This window comes from Heliangelus exortis, chromosome 1, assembly GCF_036169615.1.
Source record: "Heliangelus exortis chromosome 1, bHelExo1.hap1, whole genome shotgun sequence".
NCBI lineage: Eukaryota > Metazoa > Chordata > Aves > Apodiformes > Trochilidae > Heliangelus > Heliangelus exortis.
The window spans coordinates 194,319,282-194,344,733 of NC_092422.1; the positions used below are offsets into that span (position 1 = coordinate 194,319,282).

Consider the following 25,452-nt stretch of genomic DNA (forward strand, 5'->3'; position numbering starts at 1 on the left):
TGTGAAGAAAAGCAATAGTGGTCCAAACTGGGGGAAATGTAGTGCAGTCAAAGAGGCTGTGGTTGGAAGAGAAGCAGAAATGTTGTTAGACATAAGCTTCTAAAGCAATCATGTCCTTTTGATAAGCCAACAAAACAAAACCACACACCCACCAAATCACCCCAAACCCAGGATGCATAGACCAGAGTGTCTCTGAAGCATTCCACATGGTCTAGAGGTGCCACCACTCTCAGGTGTCCTTAAAAGTCTACCCACTGCCAGCTTGCCTGCCTTGCTTAGCATGCAACCCATGACTAATCACAAGCAGTCGTTTTGGGTCTGAGGAAGCTAATGGGAACACTTGTGGTCAAGGTTCCTGTGATAATCCCATTTGGCCCTGACTCAGGTGGTGTGTCAGAGCTATTGGTCAGAGGGAGAATTTTCCTTCTGCAAGAGGATCAGAATCATCTTCTATCCCTTGGAACTGAATCACCGCTAAAGTCAAATGAGAACAAGCCCTAAACATTCCTGTGGCTCCTTTCAAGGGTGAAATAGTTTTTTCTAGGCAAACTGCAAAGATTTTTGTGGCTGCTGGTGAAGTTGCCAGGTCTCTTGGTGGGGCAGGTGCTCATTCCAGACTTGGAGCTGGGTACCTGAGGGACAGGAGGGTTTGAGGATAAGGACCACGGACAGAGGCGACACAGCCCAGCCCAGGAAACCCTGATTTGGAACACGAGAGGATCAGAGCAGCACTAATCAAACCAGAAAGCACAGCTAGCCCAGCATGACCAGGATCCAACTCAGACAAGCACTCTGAGTATCCCATTTTTTTTGTCTCTGACACCTGACATGTTTTGCATTTGTTCAGTTTAAAGCCTACCTTGTTAGGGGCCAGCATCTCCCTTGCTGGGAAGCACTTTGGTTTGTGAGGGACCTTGTGTGCTCTTCATCTTGTGGGATGCTGCTCTGAACCCATCTCACAGTTTCCTCCTGCTGTGAAGGTGAGGAGAGCAGGCAGTCACCAGGTCCTAGGGATGCTTTACAGAGATGGCATTGCATAAGAATTTGATTCAGAATATATTAACTGACCCTTTTTTATTTTTTTTTTCCCAAAATCTCATGTGTCTTGAGAAGAGACCTGAGCTTTAGACGTTGTTCCTTTTTGAACATGACAACCAAACTGTTCAAATGGTCTCCTTAGCTGCTCCTTGGCTGGCTGCCAGATGCAGTCTCATCATGAAAAATCCAAGAGGATAATCATTATCTTGCTGTGTCAACAGCTGGCCTGCATGCTATCTCTATTACTCATCAAGGTTTGCTCCATTAAAGTTCACAGGAGGTGGCTGCTTCAGTGTTCTATGGGTTGCAAGTAGCAGTATGGAGTAATTTGCTGACCTACCACATTTTTAAAATTAATCCATCAGGAAGGTGCAATGTTCTGGTGAACAGCAGTATCCATGTGATGCAGCTTTTTCCTGTTTTTCAATCACGAGGCATCACAAGGAGTGACAGTGTTTGCAAGTCACTTGTAGGAGGATTAGCAATAATGTGTTCTGAGGGTTTCATAACTTAGGTGGCACTAAAAGGCTGTCAATGAAGTTGCTTCCCTTAATTATCCTTCACAAATCCTTCAGAAGTGATCTCTAGACTGCAGGTTTTCATCATTATTTTGCCAGTGCTGTTCCAAAGCATGTTTAAAAACATGCTGTAGGATCTCCTTGAGTGAGAGAGAGGAGATGTAATTTCCAAACTTCTGCCTGGTACTGTGGGAAGCACATCTGTGTGAACTCTAATTTACTGCTTTGCAAGCTCTGTCTCAGTGTTGTGAAAGCTGTTTTCTTGTTTAGATACTGGCAGGAGCTAACATTGAGGTGGAAATAACTGTAGCTGTTTGCATTTACAAGCTAAAAAATATTCAGGGTGTTGAAATGGTCACCAGGATCAAAGAAATGCCTGTAAGAAGGGACTGTGGTGATGGTGGGAATATAACTGTTGCATAGTGAGGTAGAAGACCTTTTCCCTTCTGTAGAAGACCTTTTCCCTTCTGCAGGAAACCTTTTCCCAATCATATTTAAATGTAAATGATACTGCATAGGGTTGCACAGCATTTTATCAAAGCTTTCTTGGGAATTACTACTTGTTTATGTAACTGGCTGCCAGCTCCAAGGCCTGTGTGGCTGAATATTATTTTCAACTATTGAGGCCATGAATTTTTTATTTTTGCTAGATAATAATTAACAAAAATGGCAAATTCTGGAGAGTGGATTCAGACCTCTTACTCGCAGTTAGTTACTGCCCTCCTACCCTGAACTGGTTAATGAGATTATAGATGGAAAAAAAAAATAAAATCTTCAGTGACACAAGAAAAGCATTCACCATCTACTAGACTTTCTGGAATTGTATTGTGATGTCTCTGCACAGCTTTTCCCTTTCAATCAGTAATGTATTGTTGGAGGAGCCAAGTTAATATCACGTAGTGACAGGCCAGTGCTCTGCTCCAAACAAGCAGGGCTGAGTCTTTGCTTGCTGTTTTCTGTCCTCTGAGCTGACCTGAGTGATTGCTGGGCCTGAGAGGTACTCTGAACAGTGTGAAATAGGTGGAGGTTTGCTCAAAGCTGATTTACATCTATTTTTATGTGAGGGAACTTCCATGGAGCCATTCTGACCTCCCTCTTCATGCACCCCTTGCATCTCATATATTACAAATTATAATTCTTGCCTGGGAGCTGGCATTCCCATCTCCAATTCTCACCCTTTGTTGTTTAGGACTTTTTTATTCCAGGTCTTACAATTTAAAAGCAGTCAGTGACTTTCACAGGTTCCATTTTGTCTCCCATGCAGAATTAAGTTTCCTCCCCAACGTACATTTCGTTACCTGAATAGCACAAAGACTTTTCACAACTTCACATCCCCTTTTCCCCTCCAACATCCTGACCACAATCATTTGAATTCTCTCCAGCATTTACTGCAAGTCTGCTGTGCTTGCAGATGGTGAAGCTCTCTTACCCCCTAGTGGAAGTGTTTTGTCAGGCATGAGGATTTTAAGGAGCCCTTTTGCTCCATCAAGGATCAGAAACATCCCTGGCAAACTTTTTGACTTTGCTGTTTTGTCTAAAATATCTCAGTCTCTTCCTCTTACTGTGCAGTAGTTTGTTTTTCTATTAATTTTCAGGGACTTGTTTACCACATTCATGTAGTCTTGTGGGTTTTTTACATCTAACTTTTTAGTTTAGTTTTTCCTCTGCAAAAGACTGGATCTCAACTTTATTGAGCCTAAGGCACTAATTGAATGTGGCTTCTGCACAACTTGCTTGCATAGTTCAAAGAGTATATGCAAGTTGCTCCTCATCCTAGGCCCTTATTAAATGTAAGGTTATGTATGTATATTTATATATTATTTTTCTAGCATTCTGCACTTCAGACAGTCTCGAGAAGAGAGAAATGTACAGCTGAGGGAAACCTGAAATTACTTGAATTTGGTTGCTGTATCAAGTGAAAAACAGTGGCACTAACGTGCAGCAGGTTTTCCCTCCATTATTTAGCAATTTCAGCTTCAGGAAATCAAGCAAAAAATATATAAAAAAATTATATATTCATTAAAATGTCAGGGAGGAGGGATGGGACTTCATAGACAAGTTTGGAATGCTTTTGGTACCAATGGAAATACAGCAACTGTATTCCTCCTAATTATAATAATTTTCATTTCAATGGCCCTGAGGTGTTAATGCTCTGAAGATACTCAAGCTTTGTTTCTAAAAACCTGGTCTTGAATGTTCAAAGCATCAGATAGGGTTGCAAAGACATTTTCCATGTACATTAGCACTGCTGATCAAATTTAGATGACTCCTGCCAGAAATGTCTCAAATACGCCTTGAATCCTTTAGGGTCAATGACTTGAGTCCCTGAATATGCAAGCAAACACATTATATGATACTTTAAAAAAACAATTAATGATATTTAATCTATAATTGTCTTTTTTTGTTCCCATTTTCCTTATTGGGTGACTTTCACAGTACTCATTAATCTTATTTAAAAACTTCTTGTGTTTTGCAGCTAAGACAAGGTATGTAGTTGTTGTGACAGCATTGTTGTTTTTTTTTTCCTCTGTTCTTCCACCCATTTGCCTATACATTGGGTTAGTTTTCATTTGAAAATTTGTGGCAAAATTGGAGGACAGAATAGGCAGGTTTCTGCTGAGGTCTGACTCCAAGGGCTCTGCCTCCTCCTTTTCTGTAAAGCTGTAAGCAAGGATTTTGCTGACAGGACTTTGGGAATGAATTACCTCAATATAATTCATTTTCTACTTAATTTTACATAAGAATTAAACTTTTTGTTTGTTTGAAGAGATGTGTGGGGTTTGGTTTTTTTTTAAATTTTTTAATTTTTTTTTTTTTTTTCTTAAATTATAGAGAGCCCAGTGCTGCTCAGAATTTCTTAACTGATGTTTATTACTTTCTGGCCCTACCAGATGGGAAGACTGAAGTATCAGACTGGAATCCTCTTCCAGAATGGCCTTGCAAAATACCATTTTATGTCATTTTAAACAGCAATATCAAATGGTTTATTAGCATAGGGCTTGTATTCTAGGCCGTGTGTGGAGTTCACAGTTAATTGCAGGGAAGAATTTGCAAAATACAAGAGTTCTGAGAATTTTTCATGCCAGAATCTTGATGGAAGGCCAGGAACCTTTACCAGCCTTTGTAAACTGACCCAGAAAGAGAAATGAGACAAACAGGATCTGTAAACAAAGATCACGTGCTCTTCACAAATACATTTTGGAAGGGTGGTTGCCTAGGGAAACAGGAAATAGGGAATTATACAACAAACAAAAAGGACTGCCAAACAAATTTGCTGACCCTTTTTCGGGGAATTATGATGAAAACTGCTGGAATCCTCAGTATTTCACCATATTTTTAAATGGTGGAACAGAAGAGTAGCTGGGTAATTATACCACAACTATTTTGAAAACACAAAAAAACCCAACCTCCTTGACATCTCTGTCCTAGAGGAAGCAATGCAAGGATGTGAGCTACGTAAACTTGAGGTCATCTTCAATTTTTTTTTTTTTTTTTTTTTTTTTTTTTTTTTTTGAGTTTCCCAACTTTTGGAATTAGGCTTTCTGGAATTAGTGCTGCCTTTTATGGATGAGCTAATAAGCAAATCACTCCACTCATATGTACAGGGCTCATCTAGCTTTATCTTGAGACAGTTCACTCCTCCTCTCTGAGCTGGTAATTTCCCAAACAGCTCTGATCATATCTTTCCCTAGGAAACAGCAGCTCTCAGTGTTTTCTGTGCTTTCCAGAACTCACAAAGAGGAAGGGAATAAGCAAATTTGAACTGGATTTCTCCTTAGATGAGAAGTAGTCAACCTCTGGGTCAATGTTTCTTCTCCTGCCTCTTACCCTGCTCTGGAGGGCACGTGCAAGAAGCAAATTGTTTGCTTGGTGACCTCTGCACAGCTCCCATTTCATTCTAAGTTGTGGTAAATAACAAGATCCCTGTGCAGCAGAGGTGATAGAAAATACCAGCTTTGTATCACTCAGTCCTGAGTTTTGGTTTTTATATGAAGGATGAAGAGGTGAAAGGAATTAAAAGGGAGAAATTGAGCAAACCCCAGGTACATTAAACTTAAGGTGTTCTTTATCCCAGAATACCAAACAGGTAGTTATGTGAAACCTCCTGCTTGTCCTGTGGGTATTAGAAAATGTGCTGAATTGCTGGAGGAGGGAAGTGGATTTATCTGATGCTTGGAACCCTCTCTTGTTTTCCATGTGTGACCTTTTTTTTTTTTTTTTCTTTCCCCAGTTCCAATGACAGGTTTCACTCAAAGGGCTACCATTGATCCTGAGCTGAATGAAATCCATGTCTTGTCAGGGCTCAGTAAAGACAAGGAGAAGCGGGAAGAGAATGTAAGGAATTCCTTCTGGATTTATGACATTGTGAGGAACAGCTGGTAAGTTGATGAAAGGGGTGCTATTTCTGACATCTACACTGACTTTCTTTAGAAAGTAATCCTACACGATCCTGCCTCCCAGGTAACTCTATAACCTTTTATAACCATGGAGTTGTTAAAGACAACTTGAGTTCCCTTGAGGCACCTCTTTTTTTCCATAGTTTTTAGAGACACCGTGGCAATAAGCCAGGTGAGGGAGAGAAGTCATGTAAACTTCCTTATTGGAGGCAGGTGGTGGGGATGAAGGGAAGTAAGCCATTATAAGAAGTTTTTCCTGTAGGAAATGTGGAAGGCCAGGATACATCATCAGTGCAGCAAATTCAGTCAAAAGTAAGTCAATAGCAGTGCACAGGGTACAAGTTATTAGAAACTGAGGAAGTTGGTCTGCTGTATGAATGGTTTTGAAGTGTTCATGCTGGATCTCCCAGTGCTCAGGTAGCTCCTACAGCCATTATTCTGAGAAAATAGCTCCTCATCTATTTGCTGTGTGGTATTTGGTAGCTGGTTGCCACTGCCCCTTTCAGAGATGGCAGTGCTTTTCAATTCAAGGTCTCTTCTAAGGTGGGGAAAATAATTTTGAATGCTGAAAAAAAATGAGGTTTCAGTTGGAAAAAATAACCTAAGTCTTCTTGGAAATAAATGATTTGAAAAAGTTTCTGGCCTCTAGAGCTTTACTGTGTCCAAGACAGTGTTCTCCATAATGAAAAAATACTTCAAGGCAACATCTAAAGATGTCAAAGTTGTGACATAAAATTTTGAGAATTTTTTTTCCTGTTTGGCTTGTGATTGAGGATTGTGTTCAGTCAAGATGACCTTCTCTGACAGTTAATTGGGTTTCTTTGTAGAACTAAGAACAGAAATGGGATAGTAGAGGAAAATACATAGAGAGAAGCAAGAAAATCTTTTGGTGTTATATGCTAAGCAGTCAAAAAAAATGTTATTTTTTCCCTTACACCATTTCAATAATTTTATCTAATTTATGTAAACACTACTAATCATTACTTGCTGCCTTGTATTTCAGGTCTTGTGTCTATAAGAATGACCAAGCAGCAAAAGAGAATCCAGGTAAAAGCCTTCAGGAAGAGGAGCCCTGCCCAAGATTTGCCCATCAGCTGGTGTATGATGAGTTGCACAAGGTATGAGAGTCCAGGCACACATGTGATTTTTTTCAATTTTTTTTTTTTGTCTTACTGCTTTTTGAGTGTAATTGCTTCTTCACAAATGGTAGAACAAATACAGCTTTCTGTGTAGTGTTAATGTGGTGAGTAACTTTCACTTAACTTACTATCATCCTTTGCAATAAGGTGCTAAGCTACTTTTTACATCAGTGTGAAGTAGATGTGATAGATTCTGGATTAAATAAAAATGCAGACAATGGAATATGGATATGTACTAAACTTCTACACAGTTTTCAGGCTTTTTCTGGTACTTGATAACACTTGAAGCTTTGCTCATGATCCTCAGGGAATTAATTTCAAAACCTGTTAATGACTGTGAAGTCATTTCTTTAGTTTAGAAGTCATCCCTCTAGATGGTCACAGATAACATTTGAAGGAGAAAGTGTATTTGAAACAGTCACTGTTAAGAATTTGCCCTGCAGGTCAGAAGCAACTATTATTCTTTAGTACTATCTCACTTTTGTGGACATGTTCATACTTAAATATACTTAAAATTATTTGTAGCATACATGGCTTCTCAGTAAACTTAGAGCACAAATCCACAGATTAGGTTACTAGAACTTCATTAACCTATGAATTTAAATTACTGCAACATGATTACTTCACCTTTCACAAATATTTTACAATTGTAATAATTTTTTTGTTAAGTTTTTTTAGTCTGGAACATCCTGAGTTGAAAAAGACAAATATATTTTGGTCTTACCATTCCACGAGATGTCATAAATTGAATTTGGAAAGTAACCCAAATTCAAAGTAACCAAGTAACCCAAAAGTTTGGGGATGATGGATAGGTATAACTTCTCTGTGGAGAACTTGTGTGGTTTGTCTCCTCACAGACCTTAGTCTTGGACAGCAAGTACTGTTCTGCCTTTAATGGCTTACTTCCAATTGTAAGGTATGATGAGATTGAGAATAGTATTTTATAAGTTATTGTGAAGGTTTTTAAACCATGGCAGTTGCCCAGCTTTATCTGAAGAGCTGTTTGTACTTGTTTTGAAGAGTCTTATTTTTAGAAACCTCTGTTCCAGTGACCTTTCTAAACTCCTCTGATATAAATAAGGAGATCCTACATCAGTGGGATGCAGAATACATTGTTTTGAGTGATTATTTTGAAAGCCATGGAGAAAGGTGCCCTGTTGGACATCTTGAACCTCAGTCCTGAGGTTGAAGACCCTTTGTGGCATGTTTAATATCAACAGTTCAGAGTCTGAAATACCAAACAACGTGAAGAAATGGAAGTAAATTTTTTTAATGTTTCCACTTCTCTTGAAATTTGTCACTGTAATTGTAGCCTTGGATTTCAAAGGTGTTGTATCCTGGAACTGTCAGAATGGCTGTTAAAGACTACTTCAATTGAACAAAAAATGAATTTTACATACAGGTATATTTAATGGTTCCATGATTGATGTCAGGATCACTAGAACTTTTTTGAAAACAACCACAGTAATAGTTGTGACTTCTGATTTCAGATAGGACTGGTGTTTTTTTCTTAATTTCTTCTTAGCATTTTAGCTTGGACTTTTTTCAGTTAGCTCTTTCCTTTGTGCCCATGTAGGGTATTGAGTGTCTTGCAGTTAAGCTGCTCTATGGAGGTGGGACAAGTCTCTCCTAAAAACTGGGGAAATTTTTCTCTGTAAGTCAAGTTCAGGCTCTCAAGAGCTTGTGGAAAGTGTCAGGGGACAGTCCTGTTGGTCATTTCCCAAGATAGGGATGGACTGGGCTTGCTGTCACTTTACTTGGAGCATCTTTAGGACTTCCTACTCAGTTTGCCAATGGCTCTTGTTTTGGGGGAGTGTAATGTTTTTTGCTGACTCAAGGAAAGGCTGCTTGTCTGAACTGTGGTGCTTTAATACTGCAGCTTCACCATCGGTGCTCTATCTGGAGCTCAGAGCATTAGTTTAAAAAAGAAATGTCCTTTTCCTGAGTCTTCCTTACCAGCAAAAATGATTTTTCAAGGAAAATGTGTGATTGCTGGAATCACCTCAATTATATTGGTATAATCTGCTCATCCCAAGTCACAGAAGGGCTTAATACAGGTGCTCTCTTATGACAACGAGAATTTGGAGTTTTTGAAGACAAGATTGGAGAAGAAGTTGATCATCCCTCACTTTCACTATTCCTTGCATCAAGTATTTTGAAGAGGGCAGCAAAAGTTGGCTCATATCCTCTTTTTTCTGTCGATATTTTACGTATTTAAAGGTTGCTCGGAGGCTTTTCCTAAAGAAAGAGACTGCATGGTTAGTGATTGTTTATAAATATCTCAGGAATCTGTTAGAGGGTTGTTCTAACAGTGCAGCTTTTTTATTATCTTAAAATGTAAGCAGTTTAAGAGAACTTTCTTCATTTCTCAGGGGACAAAGTAAGGCTAATAACAAGATAGAGCAACTTGTCTAAAAGGCAGAGTTTTCTCCCTCCAGAATAAACCTCTCCAAAGCTGCTGACATAGCAAGTAGTCTTTGTTTAATGGATATATACAAACAACTTTTTGATCTGCCTCTCATTCTCAGGTTCATTACCTATTTGGAGGGAATCCTGGCAAGTCCTGCTCTCCAAAGATGAGATTAGATGATTTCTGGTCTCTGAAGCTCTGTCGACCTTCAAAGGAATACCTGCTAAGGCACTGCAAATACCTCATAAGAAAGCACAGGTATAGAAACAAAAGATGCTTAACAATTTCCTTTTCCTATGTGTCTTTTTTTTTCTTTTTCTTCAAAGCTAAAACTTGATCTTAAACTGTTTTGGGAAATGTCACTTTGCTGGTTGTATGATGGCCTGCAGGTTTCTGGATTCATTTGAATATTAAAAAATATTTTAACAATAAAAAGCAGTGGGGCAGGGCTAAACGACAGAATTAACTTCATTCTGGTTTTACTCTTTTATTCTAAAATGGGAAAAAAATCTGTGTGGGGAGCCATGGGGAATTTTTAGATTCCTTTTTCACTCTGCTGCTCACCAACGTGTGTTTCAGTGCTGTCACCTCCCAAGGAAAGTGAGTATGCTTCTGAAATGCTGTGCTAGGAGATAGTAACAGCTCACAGGGATGCTAATGAAGTCTGGGGGCTGTGGATGCCTTTGCACATCTGAGACTCAACTGTGGTGAGGTCATTTGAGTTTCTCATTCAGACTCACTTGGAAGATCTCACTTCTGCAGGATTCAGCTACACTGTGGTGCTGCTTTGTGCTCTGAGTGTTTCAGAGCTGCCTTATATTTGCTATTTAGGGCACCAGCTTTTCAAAATCAAGCTTATGGTATTGCTTTAGGCAAGAAATTGCAGCAGTGAGATGCCCTTTCAAGACCCAGCAAATGATTTGAAGCCAATAAATAACTCTTTCTGCATTCTTGGTTGAGAATACTTTGTTATCAGGTTCTGCCAAGAGTTGGAGGTCGTGTTTTACTGATGATATTTTTTCTTCTGGACCAGCAAGCAAATTGCTTTGCTGAGCTCACAGTCACTGTGGCTGGGTGAAGCCTTTCCCAGATTTAGCCATTCAATAGATGTGAATTCCTACAAGAATGAATAAAGGTCTTGCCCAGTAATCTGGGAGGCTTGTCAAACCCACGTGTGGTTCTATGCAAGTACAGTTCTACAGCCTCCAGAGAGAGCTCTGGGTTGCTCTCTTTACTTGCTTAAAATGCACTCAGAGGAAATGTTGCTGTGTATTGTCTGCAGTTGGGGTTTCTGCACCCTAAGGCCATTTATTTGTGTCCATATGAGAGAGCCAAACATAACCAACCAAGAACTGGCACACTGGGTGCTTTGCTGGAGTTCATGTGGCTCTCAGGACTGGAGCTGAACTGCTGCAAAGTCACTTGGGTGCTCTTCATCCACACTTCCTCAAGTTCTAGGAACCCAGAACATGTACTTAACTTTCATACCCAGAACATCCACTGCCTCAGCTGGAGTCCTGTTAACTTACTTAGTATCAGGCACCCATAGCTGAGCCAAGCTGGACATGTGTAGAAGACCAAAGTGTCAGTGGTACAACTTAAATTCAGTTCTCTGGAGCATGGTGTTGTCATCTAAGAAAAATCTATGGTAATGTTTGAAAGAAATCACACTCAGTTACCAAAATATCATGTTCATCAGGTAACAGACATGGTCCTGTGCTCCATGTACTGTCTGAACAACTTCAGACAATTTCACAAGTTGGGCTACAGGTGTCCACTACAATATAAATAGCCAAGTAGATGACCCAAAGTGTCAGATGGTGTTATCATCTAAGAAAAATCTATGGTAATGTTTGAAAGAAATCACACTCAGTTACCAAAATGTCATGTTCATCAGGTAACAGACATGGTCCTGTGCTCCATGTACTGTCTGAACAACTTCAGACAATTTCAAAAGTTGGGCTTACAGGTGTCCACTACAATATAAATAGCCAAGTAGATGACCCAAATAAATAACAATATAATTAAATCTGTTCAGTGAGACTTCTTTCCATTTGACCAGCTATACTCCTCTAAAGGTAACTGAAATCTATAGTGAATAAATTATATGGCATTCCTATAAGGCAAAATATAAGATACCTATTCCTATAAGATACAAGAGAGTTAAATAACTGAGAGCATGGCTTTTAGGGTTCCTCATCTCTGGAATGTAGAATTGCCTGAGCTGTTCTCCTGGGAAGGTTTAATACTGTGTATTGGTGATTCAGAAGATGTCAGTGTGATACTGCACTTGGTGGAGAGGTGATAGGACAAAAAGATTTTGAACTTCATCCTTTTTAGGCTTATGCACCCAGCTCAGTGCTGCAGGAAAGCAGCTCTGCTCACTGAGGGTGCTGAGCCCAGAATGATTTTCTGAGGGCTATGTTAACTTCATCAGGGAGCTGCCAGAAATTAGTTTCTCTTCATTAAAAGAAAATGAGAAAGTAATGGTTGTGGTGCTCAGGATTTTTACATACATGTGCTCTTGCCAAAGGTGGGTGATTAAGGCACAATATTCATTGACCCTGGGGAGTTTTACCCCACAGTCTCTTTTTCTGTTTGGCAGAAGCAGGGAGCATTCTCCATCCCTGCACTTCCAGTCAATGTTTCTGCACAGTCAGGAATATTTATACCCCTGAGGCTGCTCAAGGCTTTCCTGAATCTGAACTGTGCTTCTCACATGAGGTGATACTCATACCTTACTTTATTTGTGGAAAACAAACTACTAAATGTTTTATATGCATGTGTTAAAACCCTGCTTTGAAGAGAGCATTATACTTTGCCCTTGTCACTCCCTGAAAACACTCTGATGTGTTTCAGTCTGGCTGGAAAGCATGTACTGAAGCAAATATGAGGCCAAGCTGCCATTAACATTGTTTTCTTTGGAAATATTTGGCTGAAAGTTTCCTTCAATAGGTTTTGCTCTTTCTAGAAACACTAGAACGTAGTCCTGAAGGAAAGGGTTGTGCTCATATTTTGTGTCCTCTTTGCAGGTTTGAAGAAAAAGCTCAGACTGACCCTCTTAGTGCACTGAAGTACCTGCAGAACGATTTGTATGTAACTGTGGATCACTCAGACCCTGAGGAGACAAAAGAGGTAGTGATGAATGATCTTTGTCTTATAATAAAATAAACCATTCTCATGTGGAAGCTTTAAGCCTCTTAAACCTTGTTACTGGGTTTGAAGGAGCTCTGCAGGTGCATGACACTTTGCTCTGTCTCATATTTCTCTGCACTAAAGATCATCCTGCTTTTAGAAACAGCCATTTTACAACTTCACTTCCAGATAAAATAGCTTTTGTACTCCTAATAGTCAAGACTGAGCCTTTGTTTTAATTCCAATGGGCTGGTGTGTATTTTGGGACCTTTAATTGAAATGTAAACTCCCTGAAATGTCACGAGCCTGGAGTTGGTTGTGTGGTGGAAAGTGACTCTTATTCACCCTGCCTTTTGGCTTGTCAATGTTAAAATAGTTCTGGGGGAAGGGAAGAGGTTTTTCTCTGGATAATAGGTATTTCTGGAAGTAGATTGTACATATACTTTGCTTGCTTAAACTCTTATTGCCTCTGCCTTTGGAATATTATCTGGTAGGCATGTTCTTTTATTTGTTCCAGGCATTTGTCCCCATTTCCTGTTTTGATTCCATTACTGCAGTACATGTCACTTTGCAAAAAGGATTAAAGAAATGGTGTGGTATCAGATAAGGTGCCTTGACTGTGCCATTAATTTCCACATAGGTCCTGGGGCAGCTGGCTGGATGTACAAGTGCTCAGCTCCTTATGGGGAGATGAGGAAAAGGAGACCATGGATTTTTATCCTCTTTTGTTAGTGACTTTGGAAGTGATTTGACAGCTCCTTTTATAAAACTGCAACAGGAGAATGGGCACTGTTATTCCATGCTGAGGCTCTGGATTAAATCACTGAATCTGTTGGTTTTAGCTTGTTAGCTCAGATAAAGATCATTATACAGACACTAAAAGCTTTGGGGGAGGGATATGCTTCTTGCATGTGCATGATATAAATTGTAGGGTTAGAAAAGTTAAGAAAAAGTATTTACTCATATCAGGATCCTGGAATTGCTCACATTTTTCATAAATTTTGGTTATCCTTTAGCAACATCTGCTTCAATAAAATATTTAAGTTTTGTGCCTCTGTTCTGTTAGATGGTTTGTCATACAAATTGTCCCATATCAAGTAGTTTCACATCCTTTCTTGCCATTTCTAGCATAGGAAAGACAAATAGCAGATCATCCTGTTTGTCTTTAGGTAGAAAAGGTAGATACATTTTTTTTTTTTCCCATGCAGCATCCATCAGGGGGGCTCAACCCAATTATGTCCCATCCTCCCAGTGTGGTAGCACTTTCCTCTTCCTATTTCAACCTGTAATAACTTACAACATACAACAACCACTCTGATGCTCTTCTCCTCTTCTTCTCCCTCCAACCCACTATAAATCCATGTCCTGGGATCTCCCATCTCACTTTTTCTCCATGTCACACCTCTGTGTCCCATCCTGCCTGTGAGGGCCATGTTTCTCTCTCTTTGGCCAGTAACTCCTACAGAGATTTCAAATGTCATGGCTGGCTGTGCCTTTTTATTGCCTGAACAGAACCCATTTGTGGTGTGCTCAGCAAGCTCCTCTCCTTTTAATTCATCCTTCCTGCTGTCACCAGCAGACCAAGGGAGCTGCCATAAAGGCTGCACAGTTGTGCACGTCTTGTTTAGGAAATACTTTCATGTTTAGGAAATATTTTCATGTTCTGCATTTGATTTTCCCAGTTCCATGTGTAGTATTTAACTTGTAAGAATAAAGAATTTACCTGACTGCATGGGCTCCCCTGAGATTTTGGGGGAAAGTAGTAGCTTTATCGTACAAAGTAGAAATAGAGGAAAATGGTTTTGTTTTTTTTTTGTTGTTTTGTTTTGTTTGTTTTTAATACCCCTGTTTATAGAGAGTACTGGTGTTCAGCACATTAATGATACAGAGCATGATCTTAGGTAGCTCAATCCAGCTGAGTGAATGTACTGTGAATCCTTTCTCTGCAGGCCTGATGCCTGGTCTGAGCAAAATTCAATAGCTTCTGTCCTTGGTGATGGTCCATTGGATCAATGCATACCATTCAGCAGAATTATAGCTTCCATTCCAGTAGTCTCCTAAAATCATTTAACAATTTCTGGGAGGCCTTTTTTTTTTGTCTTGGGTTTTGATTGCCAGCTGGGTTTGTTGCGGTTTGTTCCTAGGTGGCTGTTGTTGTTGTGTTTTGGGTTTGTTTGTTTTTCTTATCATCAATGCATACCATTCAACAGAATTATAGCTTCCATTCCAGTGGTCTCCTAAAATCATTTAACAATTTCTGGGAGGCTTTTTTTTTTTTTTTTTTTTTAACTTGGGTTTGATTGCTGGCGGGGTTTGTTGCAGTTTGTTCCTAGGTGGTGGTGGTGGTGGTTGTGTTTTGGTTTGTTTGTTTGTTTTTCTTATCATCAATGCATACCATTCAACAGAATTATAGCTTCCATTCCAGTGGTCTCCTAAAATCATTTAACAATTTCTGGGAGGCTTTTTTTTTTTTTTTTTTTTTTAACTTGGGTTTGATTGCTGGCGGGGTTTGTTGCGGTTTGTTCCTAGGTGGTTGTTGTTGTTGTTGTGTTTTGGGTTTGTTTGTTTATTTGTTTTTCTTAAATCGTGCTAGCCAAAAAGCTTTTAACTTCCAAAGCTTTTTCCACTGGAACAAATCTGCCAGGTATGTGGCATGGAGCCAGCTACTGCTCTGGTACTGCCTGGGTGTATTTCCAGTTGACGTCAATTTACCTTCCGGTTATCACATCAAGTTGGCTTTTTGCTCTGGCATTACATCTTCAAATAACTCTTGTGTTTTCCAGAGGATTGACGCAGGCTTTTTGGATCCCATATCAAATTTCCAGCACCAGTTTGATTGTGTGGCTCAGCCCAGGCACCTACTTACTGTCTTTTATTTGTAGTTGAGATCTTCTAAACTAATATCAAAGGCCGTGTATCTGATCGCTTTCATCCGTGCTGCCTACAGCCACTCAATGTTGTGAGGCCTCTTAGTGTGGCAAATCCTATGGGAACTTGTTTGTCCCTCTTCTTTTCCTTCTGTCCAGGGCAACTTGTTGAATTTGGGAAGGACCCTGAGTAGGTTTGGCCTAACTTTGTGCCATGGTTCTCTGAGAGACTGGTCTATATGGTTGGATGGTTTATGGATTGGGATAATGGTTGTGTTCTATACTATAACATGCAGAATTTCACTTTGAGGCAAGGCTGACTGGCTTTTTAATAGAAGTAATTTCTTCTAACTTGGTTAGGCAAGTCTCTTCAGCTGTTTTGAGTTGCATGCCAAAGAAAATAAACAGACTGTTCTCAAAACTTACTTTGTCGTTAGTAACCAATTTTGTTTAAAGTAGCATGAATGATTGGCAGTCAGAACATACTCCCAGATTTTCATTCCTTCCTTGTGAATTTTAGGGATGTTAATAGGATTATAGCTTTATTTCATTTTTTATTATTGTAAAGTGAGGTAGATGCCTGCAAGTAAGAGCTGTTGTATGGGTGCTTGCTTTAGTAGCTGCAGGCTGGGTGCCAGCTCTGTCTCTGCTGCTGCCCACAAATGTAGATCCAGTTCTCTGTAACTGTGATTCTGCTTGAAATCACTTCAACATCTCCAGTTAGTTCAGTGTTTTCAGATCAGTGAATCTTTTTTTTTTTTTCTTTTCTTTTTTTTTTTACTGGCTGTGGATTAATAGCTCTGACTAAGAGCAAGTAGATTTTCTGAGCACGTGCAAGTTTGTGTGTTGTATTTTATGGATTTCATGTATTGCAACTGACATTTATTGGCTAAATATTTCTGGTAGCATGGGTGTTCTGTGTCCTATACACACCCGTGTGTCTTGGGTGGTAGCTTGGAAGTGCAGACTTCTAGAAACCAAAACAGAAAATTAAAATTAATTCCAAGTTTTGTACTTATCTGCCTGCTGTTAAAGCAGGAAAACATCAGCAGATCACATGCAAGACTAAAGGGGCTTTTTGAGCTGAGGGGCTGTGGAAAAAATCAAGAGGATATTAAGAAAGTAAAGGAGAGGGAGATGACTTTGTACAATGGGATTGAGATTCAACTACTGGTGTCAAGCTCAATCCCATGATTGCTGTCAAACAGATACAAAGTGCAACTAAAACTTGCAGTTCTGTTTTTCCTGGAGCATGGTAAGAGGAAGAGAAGGACCTGGAGGCCAATTTGTGGCCTGACTAGCTTGTAGACTGAGGCTGGAGGCCCATCTTCAAGGCTCCTTCATACTTTCCATTCTTTCGACTTTGTCTTTAATAATTTTGCCAGATAAAGCCAGAAGAGCCCTGAAAAGTATTGTTTTGAGCTTACATTAGACTGATATTTCTGGGAAAATTGAAGCCCAAGTGGGAAAAATAGTTCTAGGAAGGAGCTAAGAAAAGCATGTTTCTCTTCTTCATGTCCTGCTGTGATTCTTTGTAAAGCCTCAGAGTCTTAGTGCTGTGAGAGCAGAAGCTTTGGAGCCAAGGAGCCTTTACAAAAACCACATTTCAGCCTTCTCAACTCCAGCTAGTGACTGCTCCAAGAATTTGAGCCTCATTTCTTCTTTGAACCTACACAACAAGGTGCCATCCCACCAGAACTGGTCAGAGCTGAGAAACCCTTGTGTACTGTGAGCTGAGACCTTACAGAGGAGGAATGAGGAATGATACCTGGTTCATGCAACCTCTCAGGTGTCCTAAACTGGAGTTACTCATCCCCCCCTTAGTGTTCACCATTTCATTTGCACAAGAAGCAAGAGGTGTGCAGGAGAGAGGTTAGAACTTGCATAGGTTGCCACATGGCAGGTTTGTTTTTTTGCTGCAGGTAGAAACCTAAATAAAGTGATTAAAAAAAAAAAAGCTGATGAAAGAACAATAATGTTGCAAACATGAAGGTTGTAAGATGGAAAATGTCAGAATTAATGCTACCCATGTAGCATTAATTTAGTCTGTCTGGATGTGGTTGATGGTATTGGTTAACCATACATTAGACAGACATTTTTATAACTAAAAAGCCAGATTTGTAACTGATACAGCCTTATATTAGTTAACCAGATATATTTATCTCTAAGGAACCCCTGCCTTGCTTCAAAAAGGTGGGTTGGATCTCTAAGAGAGACAACTTAATTGCATAATGAAGGAAACTGTTGCCTTTTGAATGGAGGCTTAATTTGGGATGGAAGAAGCCAGTGTGCTGGAGGAGAAAATGGGTGGTGTTGTGATTAAAGCAGTTGGGTGCTTCTGCTGGGTAATTGAATTGTGGTCTTGCCTCTGACAGAGTTGCTGTGTGAGTTAAGCAAATTGTTTTTTCTAGATGGTCATTAATTGTGTCTTTTCATCTGGTGTCTGGTGGGAGAGATCTGAGGTGTGATTTGCTTGAGGGTTTTGCTCTTCTGGCTGCAGGGAAATCCAGAAGCTGCTGCATGGTGCCATGTATTCTGAAAAATAACATTCTAGTAGTTTCAAAGAGGGCACCCAAAATTAATCAGAATTTGAAGTGCTGTCTGTTACAATAACAATTATTATGATAGAAAAACTGATGAAGAAATTAAGTCCTTCTTTAGAGCAGAATTTGAACTTTATGAAGAACATAGTGCTTTGGATATATGCTGTGAAAGGTGTGAAGGAGATCTGGTCTTGAGAAAGTGGTAACATCCTATGCAGTGGAAGAAAGTAGAGATCCTTTTGAAGAATATCTGGCACTGTAGCACAAATGCTGAGTGAACCAACTTGGGCTCAGTGCTGTCCATAACTGTTATTCTTAACTTTTCCATAATTTTTTAAAATATCAACTGGTACAAAAATCCAATTTCAAAACAAACACCCGAACAACAAACCTCAGGGTTAGCTGAAGTGCAGTGTTACTCATCAGTGAAGGAGACAAGATGCTCCTTCCCCACAAAGAAACTTGTAGCCCTGAAGATCCATCATGCCCAGTGCAGATAAGGTTGGCATCCTTGGCAGAGAGTCTTTCCAATGGATTTTTGGTTCCACCTCAGCAAGTTAGTATCTGGATCCTGTTTCTGCAGTCTCACAGCTGAGCATCCTGAGACCCAGCCTCAAGCAGAGCTTATGCTCTCTCTCTCCAGCTTCCTGACTTTCTGGGGAGGGAAAGGGAAAGTTCTGAGAGCAAGTGGCACCTGCTTTGTCCTGGCACTGGTGGCTTCATGTGGTATCAGTAAGGCAGTTGTGCATCAGGGGAAGAAGTCCCAGACACAGATTTAACCACCCATTTTATTGCAATTTGTGGAGCTATGGATGCTGGACATCTCTTTAAGTATTTTTCTGATTTGGAGCAAAGCAACTCTTAGAAGTTCTGCTAGCAGTGAAATTCGTGTGTAGCATTGGAATCCTTTTTGATTGCATGTTGCTGCTCAAGAGGGTACTTAATCAAACTCTTCCCCCTCTTCTGAAGTCTGTCAGTCCTGTGTCTTTCTAACCTGTTCTGCAGTGCTAATTTCCCATTTTACCCTCCCCAAAAGACTGCAACTGTATTCCAGCACACCATGGTCCTTATTTTTTTCTCTTGATTTCATGTTGAAATTGATCTTGCTGAAGTATTTGTGTGGCTTCTTGCACTTAGTTTTAGACTTATCTTTCTATAGTGGCCTCAGTATTTGTCTCTTCTTTCAGTTTTATCCTGGGGCATTCTGTGGAGTCTTTGTAACTCTGACTCTCCTTTGAACTTTATAGATCTTAAGATTGATAAAATAGATTTTCAAAGCACTTCATTTTTTCTAGTGCTTTCTTATGTGCTGCTAATACATACAAAGCATCCAAAAGTAGTTGCCTTCTGAAAGGAGGTTGGAGCAAGGTGGGTGTTCATCTCTTTTCCTAAGTTACAACTGATAGAACAAGAGGAAATGGCCTCAAGTTCTGTCGGGGGAGGTTTAAATTGGATATTTGGAACAATTTCTTCACTGAAGGGGTTGTCAGGCCCTGGCACAGGCTGCCCAGGGGAGTGATGGGGTCCCCATCCCTGGAGAGCTTTCAAAGCTGTGTAGATGTGGTGCTGAAGGACATGGGGCAGTGGTGGGCTTGGCAGTGCTGAGTTAACTGTCTAACTTAATGATCTTAAAGGCCTTTTCCAGCCAAAATGATTCTATGATTGTAGATAAGTTGAGCCTTGATAACAGCAGGAGTACTGATTTGTTTGAAGATCCTACTCCTTTTCATGCATTTCAACCCATTTTTCATTTTTGCAGTAGGGTGATACTGATCTATTATAACTCCTAAATGCATTTTCACAGAGCCTGTGTAACCTGACCTATTTTGTATGGCTGCTTTTTTTTTTTTTTTTTCCCTCTCTTTATGTTGATTTGCACTTGGCCCCTAGTGAATGGCACCTTGATCCATCTTTGCAAGCTAGATGAAATAGAAACAGTCTGAAGCCTGTCTGCTACCATGCTGGCAGTCTGTCTGAGCATGGTGTAAGGTCTGTGGACTCAGAGAATGTCTCCTGTGAAGCAGTTTATCACTGAAAACCCAGAGTGATGCTGACCCTGGGGCACAGATGAATCACTTCTGATTCATGGCTCCATTTTGATGTCAAACCATTGATGACTACCCAGAGTAAAGTTATTTGACCTATTTGCCACTCCCTGTTAGCTTAATCTAGCCTTGATAATTTGCCATAAATATTGTAGAAAAGCATCAGAAGTCCTACAGAAGTCAAAATGGACATCTATTGCCAAGTCCCATCCTGGGGCCTGCTGCTCTCTTGTAAAAGCAATCAGCTTGATGCTATACAACTTGTTGCCAAATCCACATTGGCTGCTACTCATCACCTTCTTGATTGCTAGATGCCTGCAAATCCTTTGTCTTCCTCTTTTTTTCTTTCTTAAAACCAAAATTAAACTGTTGGATATACAGTTCCTGGCTGTTCTTCCCCCTCCTTCTCTGAACAGAATTGTTTCTCATGTGGTTTTTTTTTCCCCTCCCTTTCTTTCCTTCGGGCTGTGTGCTGTAAAGACACAAATGGGTGACAAGAGATTACAAGCCTTCAAGGGATCAGCTAATTCTTTAAGGAAACATGACAAAGCACTAAGCTTTGCTACAATGTGGGCAGCTGAAAACAGTGACAACAGCCAGGGTAGAGGAAGAGACTGCGTTCAGTTTCAATAAGTAAAATATTAAGGGAGAATAAAACCATGAATGTGTTACTTAAGATGTTTTTACTCATTATTCTGATGTTCCCAAACAAAGAATTTTTTTTAGTCAAAAAGACATGGCTTTAAACTTTTCCAGCTCACAAAGGTTGTTGTCATTTAAAGCTTTCTCTGTGTTCAAGATCATGCTGCACTGTTTAGCAATTACTCTGTTTTCTGACCATCTAATCCTTGTGCTCTGAGACTGTACCACACTCATCCCTGGGAATGTGGTTGCATAAAAGAGGCTCTGTCTTTCTTCTGCACTGTGATACCTGCCAGTTATCTGCAAAAAAACAAAAAAAACCCCCAAAAAAGTAGATATAAAAATCAGGTTTTAGGGCTTCCAGTCAAGTGTCTTTCATTGCATCAATGCTGCTCTCATTCTAGGAAAAAGCATCCAGCTTTCTTGACCAAAGTGACAAATTGTATTGCTTGTGTGAAAATGTCTGCTGCTATTATTCAGATGTACAGCACTGCAGTTCTAAGGACTGTGGAAAGAAAACAGCAACTCCAAAGCCACTTGAACTTCTATGAATCTGTAGGGTTTTTTCCTGTGCAGTTAATAACTTTTGGTTTTCTTTTTCTTTCTTTGTCTCTCTGCCTCCTCTTCTACAGTTTCAACTCCTTGCCTCAGCATTATTTAAGTCTGGCTCGGATTTCACCACTCTTGGTGAGTATTGTGGTATCAGAAGAATTATATTAAGTATATATTCTTCAGTATATATATATATCCCTCTGATAATTACTGTTAATTTCTGCTGATTTTGATACTGAATGTTATAGTTAACATGAATGTTGTAGGTCCTTTTTGCTTTGAATATTCAAAGTGCCACTACATATGCTTTTGAGAGAGTATTTATAATTACCAGTGTCAATGCCTCAAGCCCATATTTAAAATATGTCATTAATGGTTTTTAAACCTGTGCCTCCTGGGCTCATTTTCTGTCTCATTCCATCTGATGCTTCACTGTTACCCAAATAAACAGAAACTCTGGTCAGAATAAAACACCTCCTGTCATGTCACTTTGGAATCTCACAGCATGGCTACAGCTCTGTTTGCTGTGATAACTGCAATTCCTGGAGTAGTTTGGTTCTCTCTGTTCTTTGCAAAACTAGTTCTTTGGGCAGCATGTCAAAAGTGAAGAAAACAGTGGCATGTAGGGCTGGAAACCAGGAGGTCTGAGCCAGAACTGTAATTTGTTTCACTGTTCTGTCCAGTTAACTCTCAAACTGTTTGAGAGATTAATCCTAGGCAAGGTACAGGAAGGCTATAGGTAAAATTTACATTCTGGTAATAATGTGGTGTTCTCAAGTTACTGAGCTCTTGCTAGGAGCATGGATGACTTCACTTTTTGATCAATGTGTAAATCCCAATTTAAGGAATTGAGGGAAGGAAGAAGCCCCCTGCACTATCTGCCTTGCTGGGTGAGGAATTCTGCTGCACTTGTGCAGTTTGGAAGCAGTTACCTAGTTGAAGCTGGAAGATTAATTTTGTTAAAGGCAGAAAAAACAAGGTTTTGGAATGGTTTTTTTTCCATAGTTTTTAGCATTTGGCAAGCTGAATTAGTTCTTGCCACTATTTTATTCAGAGGTTGGCTTTACAGCTAGGAGAATACATCCATCAAGTGGTGCTTCTGAAAGAAACCAAAAAAACCCAAGCCCTCCTTGATTTGATTAACTTGGTTGACTTTGATTAACTGAAGAGTGAGTTCACTGAATTAAAAAGTGTTCCTTTGAGATAGCAGTGATTGAAGTATTACAAAGCAGAGGAAATAGTTGTGTGCTGCTCTATTGTTCTTGCTGCTGATGGTTTAAGAATGAGGATTTGGATAAACAATGAGAGTAAACCCTCCCCTGGTGGGAGGCAGCACTTCACAAAACCTATTTGCAAAGCCCCCCCCATTTGTGCCAAGATGCAGCTGGGTCCTCAGTGCAAGTCCAGGGATTAAACAGTGTCTGGGACCTGAGGCTCCTACCACGGGCAGATTTTGTCCCAAGAAGAACTGCAAGCACTACAAGTACAGGTTCTGGTTAACCCAGTAGTCGAGATAATGAGGAAAGCCTGAGGACAGAAGAAATGAGGCTCCAAATAAAAATAGCTACACAAGATTTTGTTTTCTAGGACATCAGAGCAGTCCCCTGAGGACTCTTGCTTCCCCCATTTCTTGAGGACTGCCAATGAGCTTGACAGCCATTTGCTTCTTACTTTTTATGGCATTTTGATTGCAGCATTGGCTTGGGGTGACATGGTCCTGGTGTTTCTGTGCCCATAACAGTGGCAGCCTTGGTAGTTGAGGCAGAAGTAGCAGAGGGTTAACATCCAGCCCAGATGGACCCCTGGTGTTTCAAGTAGTGCCCACTGACTTAATTTCCCCTTTTTTTTCTTTCCCAGGATTTTCAGATGTTGACCACACATATGCCCAGAGAACTCAGCTGTTTGATACATTAGTCAACTTCTTTCCAGACAACATGACCCCTCCTAAAGGCAACCTGGTGGACCTCATCACGCTGTAATGGAGCAATCACTGGACACGTGGAAGAGAGGGAAAAGCATCCATTTTCAGTATTTTAATTTTTTTACTGCATTGATTGACTGCTGGGATGAAGTAATATAGTAACCCCCAGGTGTTTGGAAGGGGTTTTATACTTGTATGGTGAATCCCTGAAGCTTTTCCCTTGGAGTAGGTTAATAAAATGTAACTGACGTACTTCCGACTAAATATATATATTTTTTCTGACTTTGGATTTTGAGTTAGCAAATGTAAGATTGAAAGGTGGGGGGAGGGGAAAGGAAAAAAAAACCAAAACCCAAACATACAGTGATCCTCTTTGCCTGTAGGGTAAAAATTGAGATTTGTGGCTTGTCTGGAATTAAAGAGGATGGGGTTTATTTTCGGTTTTGTGAGAAAGGGGAGGAAGTTTGTTCTTTGCTGATTTGTAGCTAGTCATGGTATATTGCTTTATCCTCCAACCCCATCCTCAGCAGCTGGATACCTTGGCAGCAGGACACTGGCACATGTTGAGGTAATAATAATAATAATAATAGTAATAATAATAATGTTTTTGTCTTGAGTCTCGTGATGGCCCTGTGTATGTGAAGGGGAGCACGTGTTACAAACGATCCGTCTCACCCTCCCAGAACCAGGCTGACAGTAGTGTCTAATTGCACCTAATTACCTAAACAACTATCTTCCCTCCTCTCCAGCCTTCCCCTTGGACCTGACAGGCAAGTGGGAACCTCAGAGAAACTGCTGGAAAAATGGGGAGAACACATCCCCACCCCTTTCAGGGTTTGTTCCCTTTCTGCTGCTGATGAGAACCCACGCGGGTCCTCGCCGAGCCTGGCAGAACTTGGGGCTTCCACCACACTCGTGCCCAACCTCTGCAACCTGACTCTGGGTTGGGTGTAGGATTTCTGAAGCAGATTGTCTCTGTTTCCATGCACCTGTGCTTCTGAAGCAGATTGTCTCTGTTTCCATGCACCTGTGCTTCTCTGTGTGTTTGTCGATGTGTCAATGTAAAGAGGATGGCTCCCAGCAGCTTGTCTCCTTCCTATGTAGTGCAGCTCATACAATTTTACATATATTTTAGGCCTGGATCTGAATTTGAGGGAGGCCTTTTTAGCATGAATCTCTTTGAAAGCAAGCTGATGCATATGTATAGAAAATATATGCTTCCCCGCTGAAAACCTTCCTTATATATACCAGGTAAGGGCTTGGTGCTGCACTAAGAAGTGGAATGAAGGTTGCATTAGAAAACTTTGCTCATTTGGTGTCGGTGAACATTCAGTACACACTGGCAGATGTAAATATTTATATGAGACTGCAAAGCTTTATGTCAAGAAATGTTCATGCCAGTAGGATTTCACTGCTGTGTACCCACCGTGGCTACACGACTCGTGTTGAACTTGATGGAAGTCTTGTGTGTTCAAAGATGATTTGAACTCTTGAAATAAAGAGTTAGTGAAGTGTCTTTTTTCACAGCTCGAGTGTCTGCTTGCTTTGATTGCATTACATTGCCTCTTTATCATCTTCTTTGTGTGGCTTTCCTAGTCCTGATAATGTTAGAAATTTAAAAACTTATACAAATGTTTGATCACTTAGAAAGGAACAGTGTTAGAGGGTGGCCTTTGTTTGGTCTGCAGGAGGGAGTATAAAAATACAGTGTTTTTAAGTAACCTGTAACTTGAGGCTGTTCAGATGTTGTATACTTCAGTGGATGGCAAATCAGCTGTCTGGAAGAATCTGCTCAGGTACACAGTGCAGTAAATGAAACCTGATAAAATTGTTTCTTTGAAACATTGCAATTTATTTTTTTTTTCCAGTGACATGGAAAGTTTTACATCACTGCAAGGCTTTAGGATGTGCCACCTCTGCTGGAGCTTTGTTCACTAGTTTAAGTAGAATTTTCATGGGATGAGTGTAGATACCAACAGTGCTGTATTGGGGGACTATTCTAATCAAAGCATTATTTCCATTGGGACTGAACTGAGTGCTTTCCATACAACCAGCCACAATGCTGCAGCCCTCTAGTACTTAAAATTTTAGTGCTGCTGTGCTCCCTTATCACTTGATCTCATTACCTCTGTATTCTCCAGCTTCAGTCAGATGATTAATTGCTTTTTGTGACAGTTTTTCTAATCAGCCAAGCTCTTTGTAATCTTTTCTGCCTACAACTTCAATGTATGAGGCTGAACCCAAA

General features: G+C 40.2%; 1 protein-coding gene across 4 annotated transcripts in view; it reads left to right on the forward strand.

The window, feature by feature from the left end:
* MKLN1 (muskelin 1) overlaps nucleotides 1-24,733 on the forward strand; it is a 100,602-nt gene extending 75,869 nt beyond the window's left edge. For all 4 annotated transcript variants that reach the window (XM_071734211.1, XM_071734212.1, XM_071734215.1 and 1 more), the window contains 6 exons: nucleotides 5,788-5,935; nucleotides 6,957-7,071; nucleotides 9,621-9,760; nucleotides 12,535-12,637; nucleotides 21,367-21,421; nucleotides 23,144-24,733. In XM_071734211.1, coding sequence (XP_071590312.1) covers nucleotides 5,788-5,935; nucleotides 6,957-7,071; nucleotides 9,621-9,760; nucleotides 12,535-12,637; nucleotides 21,367-21,421; nucleotides 23,144-23,265 — 683 coding nt within the window. In that variant the 3' untranslated portion in view covers nucleotides 23,266-24,733. The remainder of the gene's footprint in view (nucleotides 1-5,787; nucleotides 5,936-6,956; nucleotides 7,072-9,620; nucleotides 9,761-12,534; nucleotides 12,638-21,366; nucleotides 21,422-23,143) is intronic.
* Nucleotides 24,734-25,452: the final 719 nt, after the last annotated feature.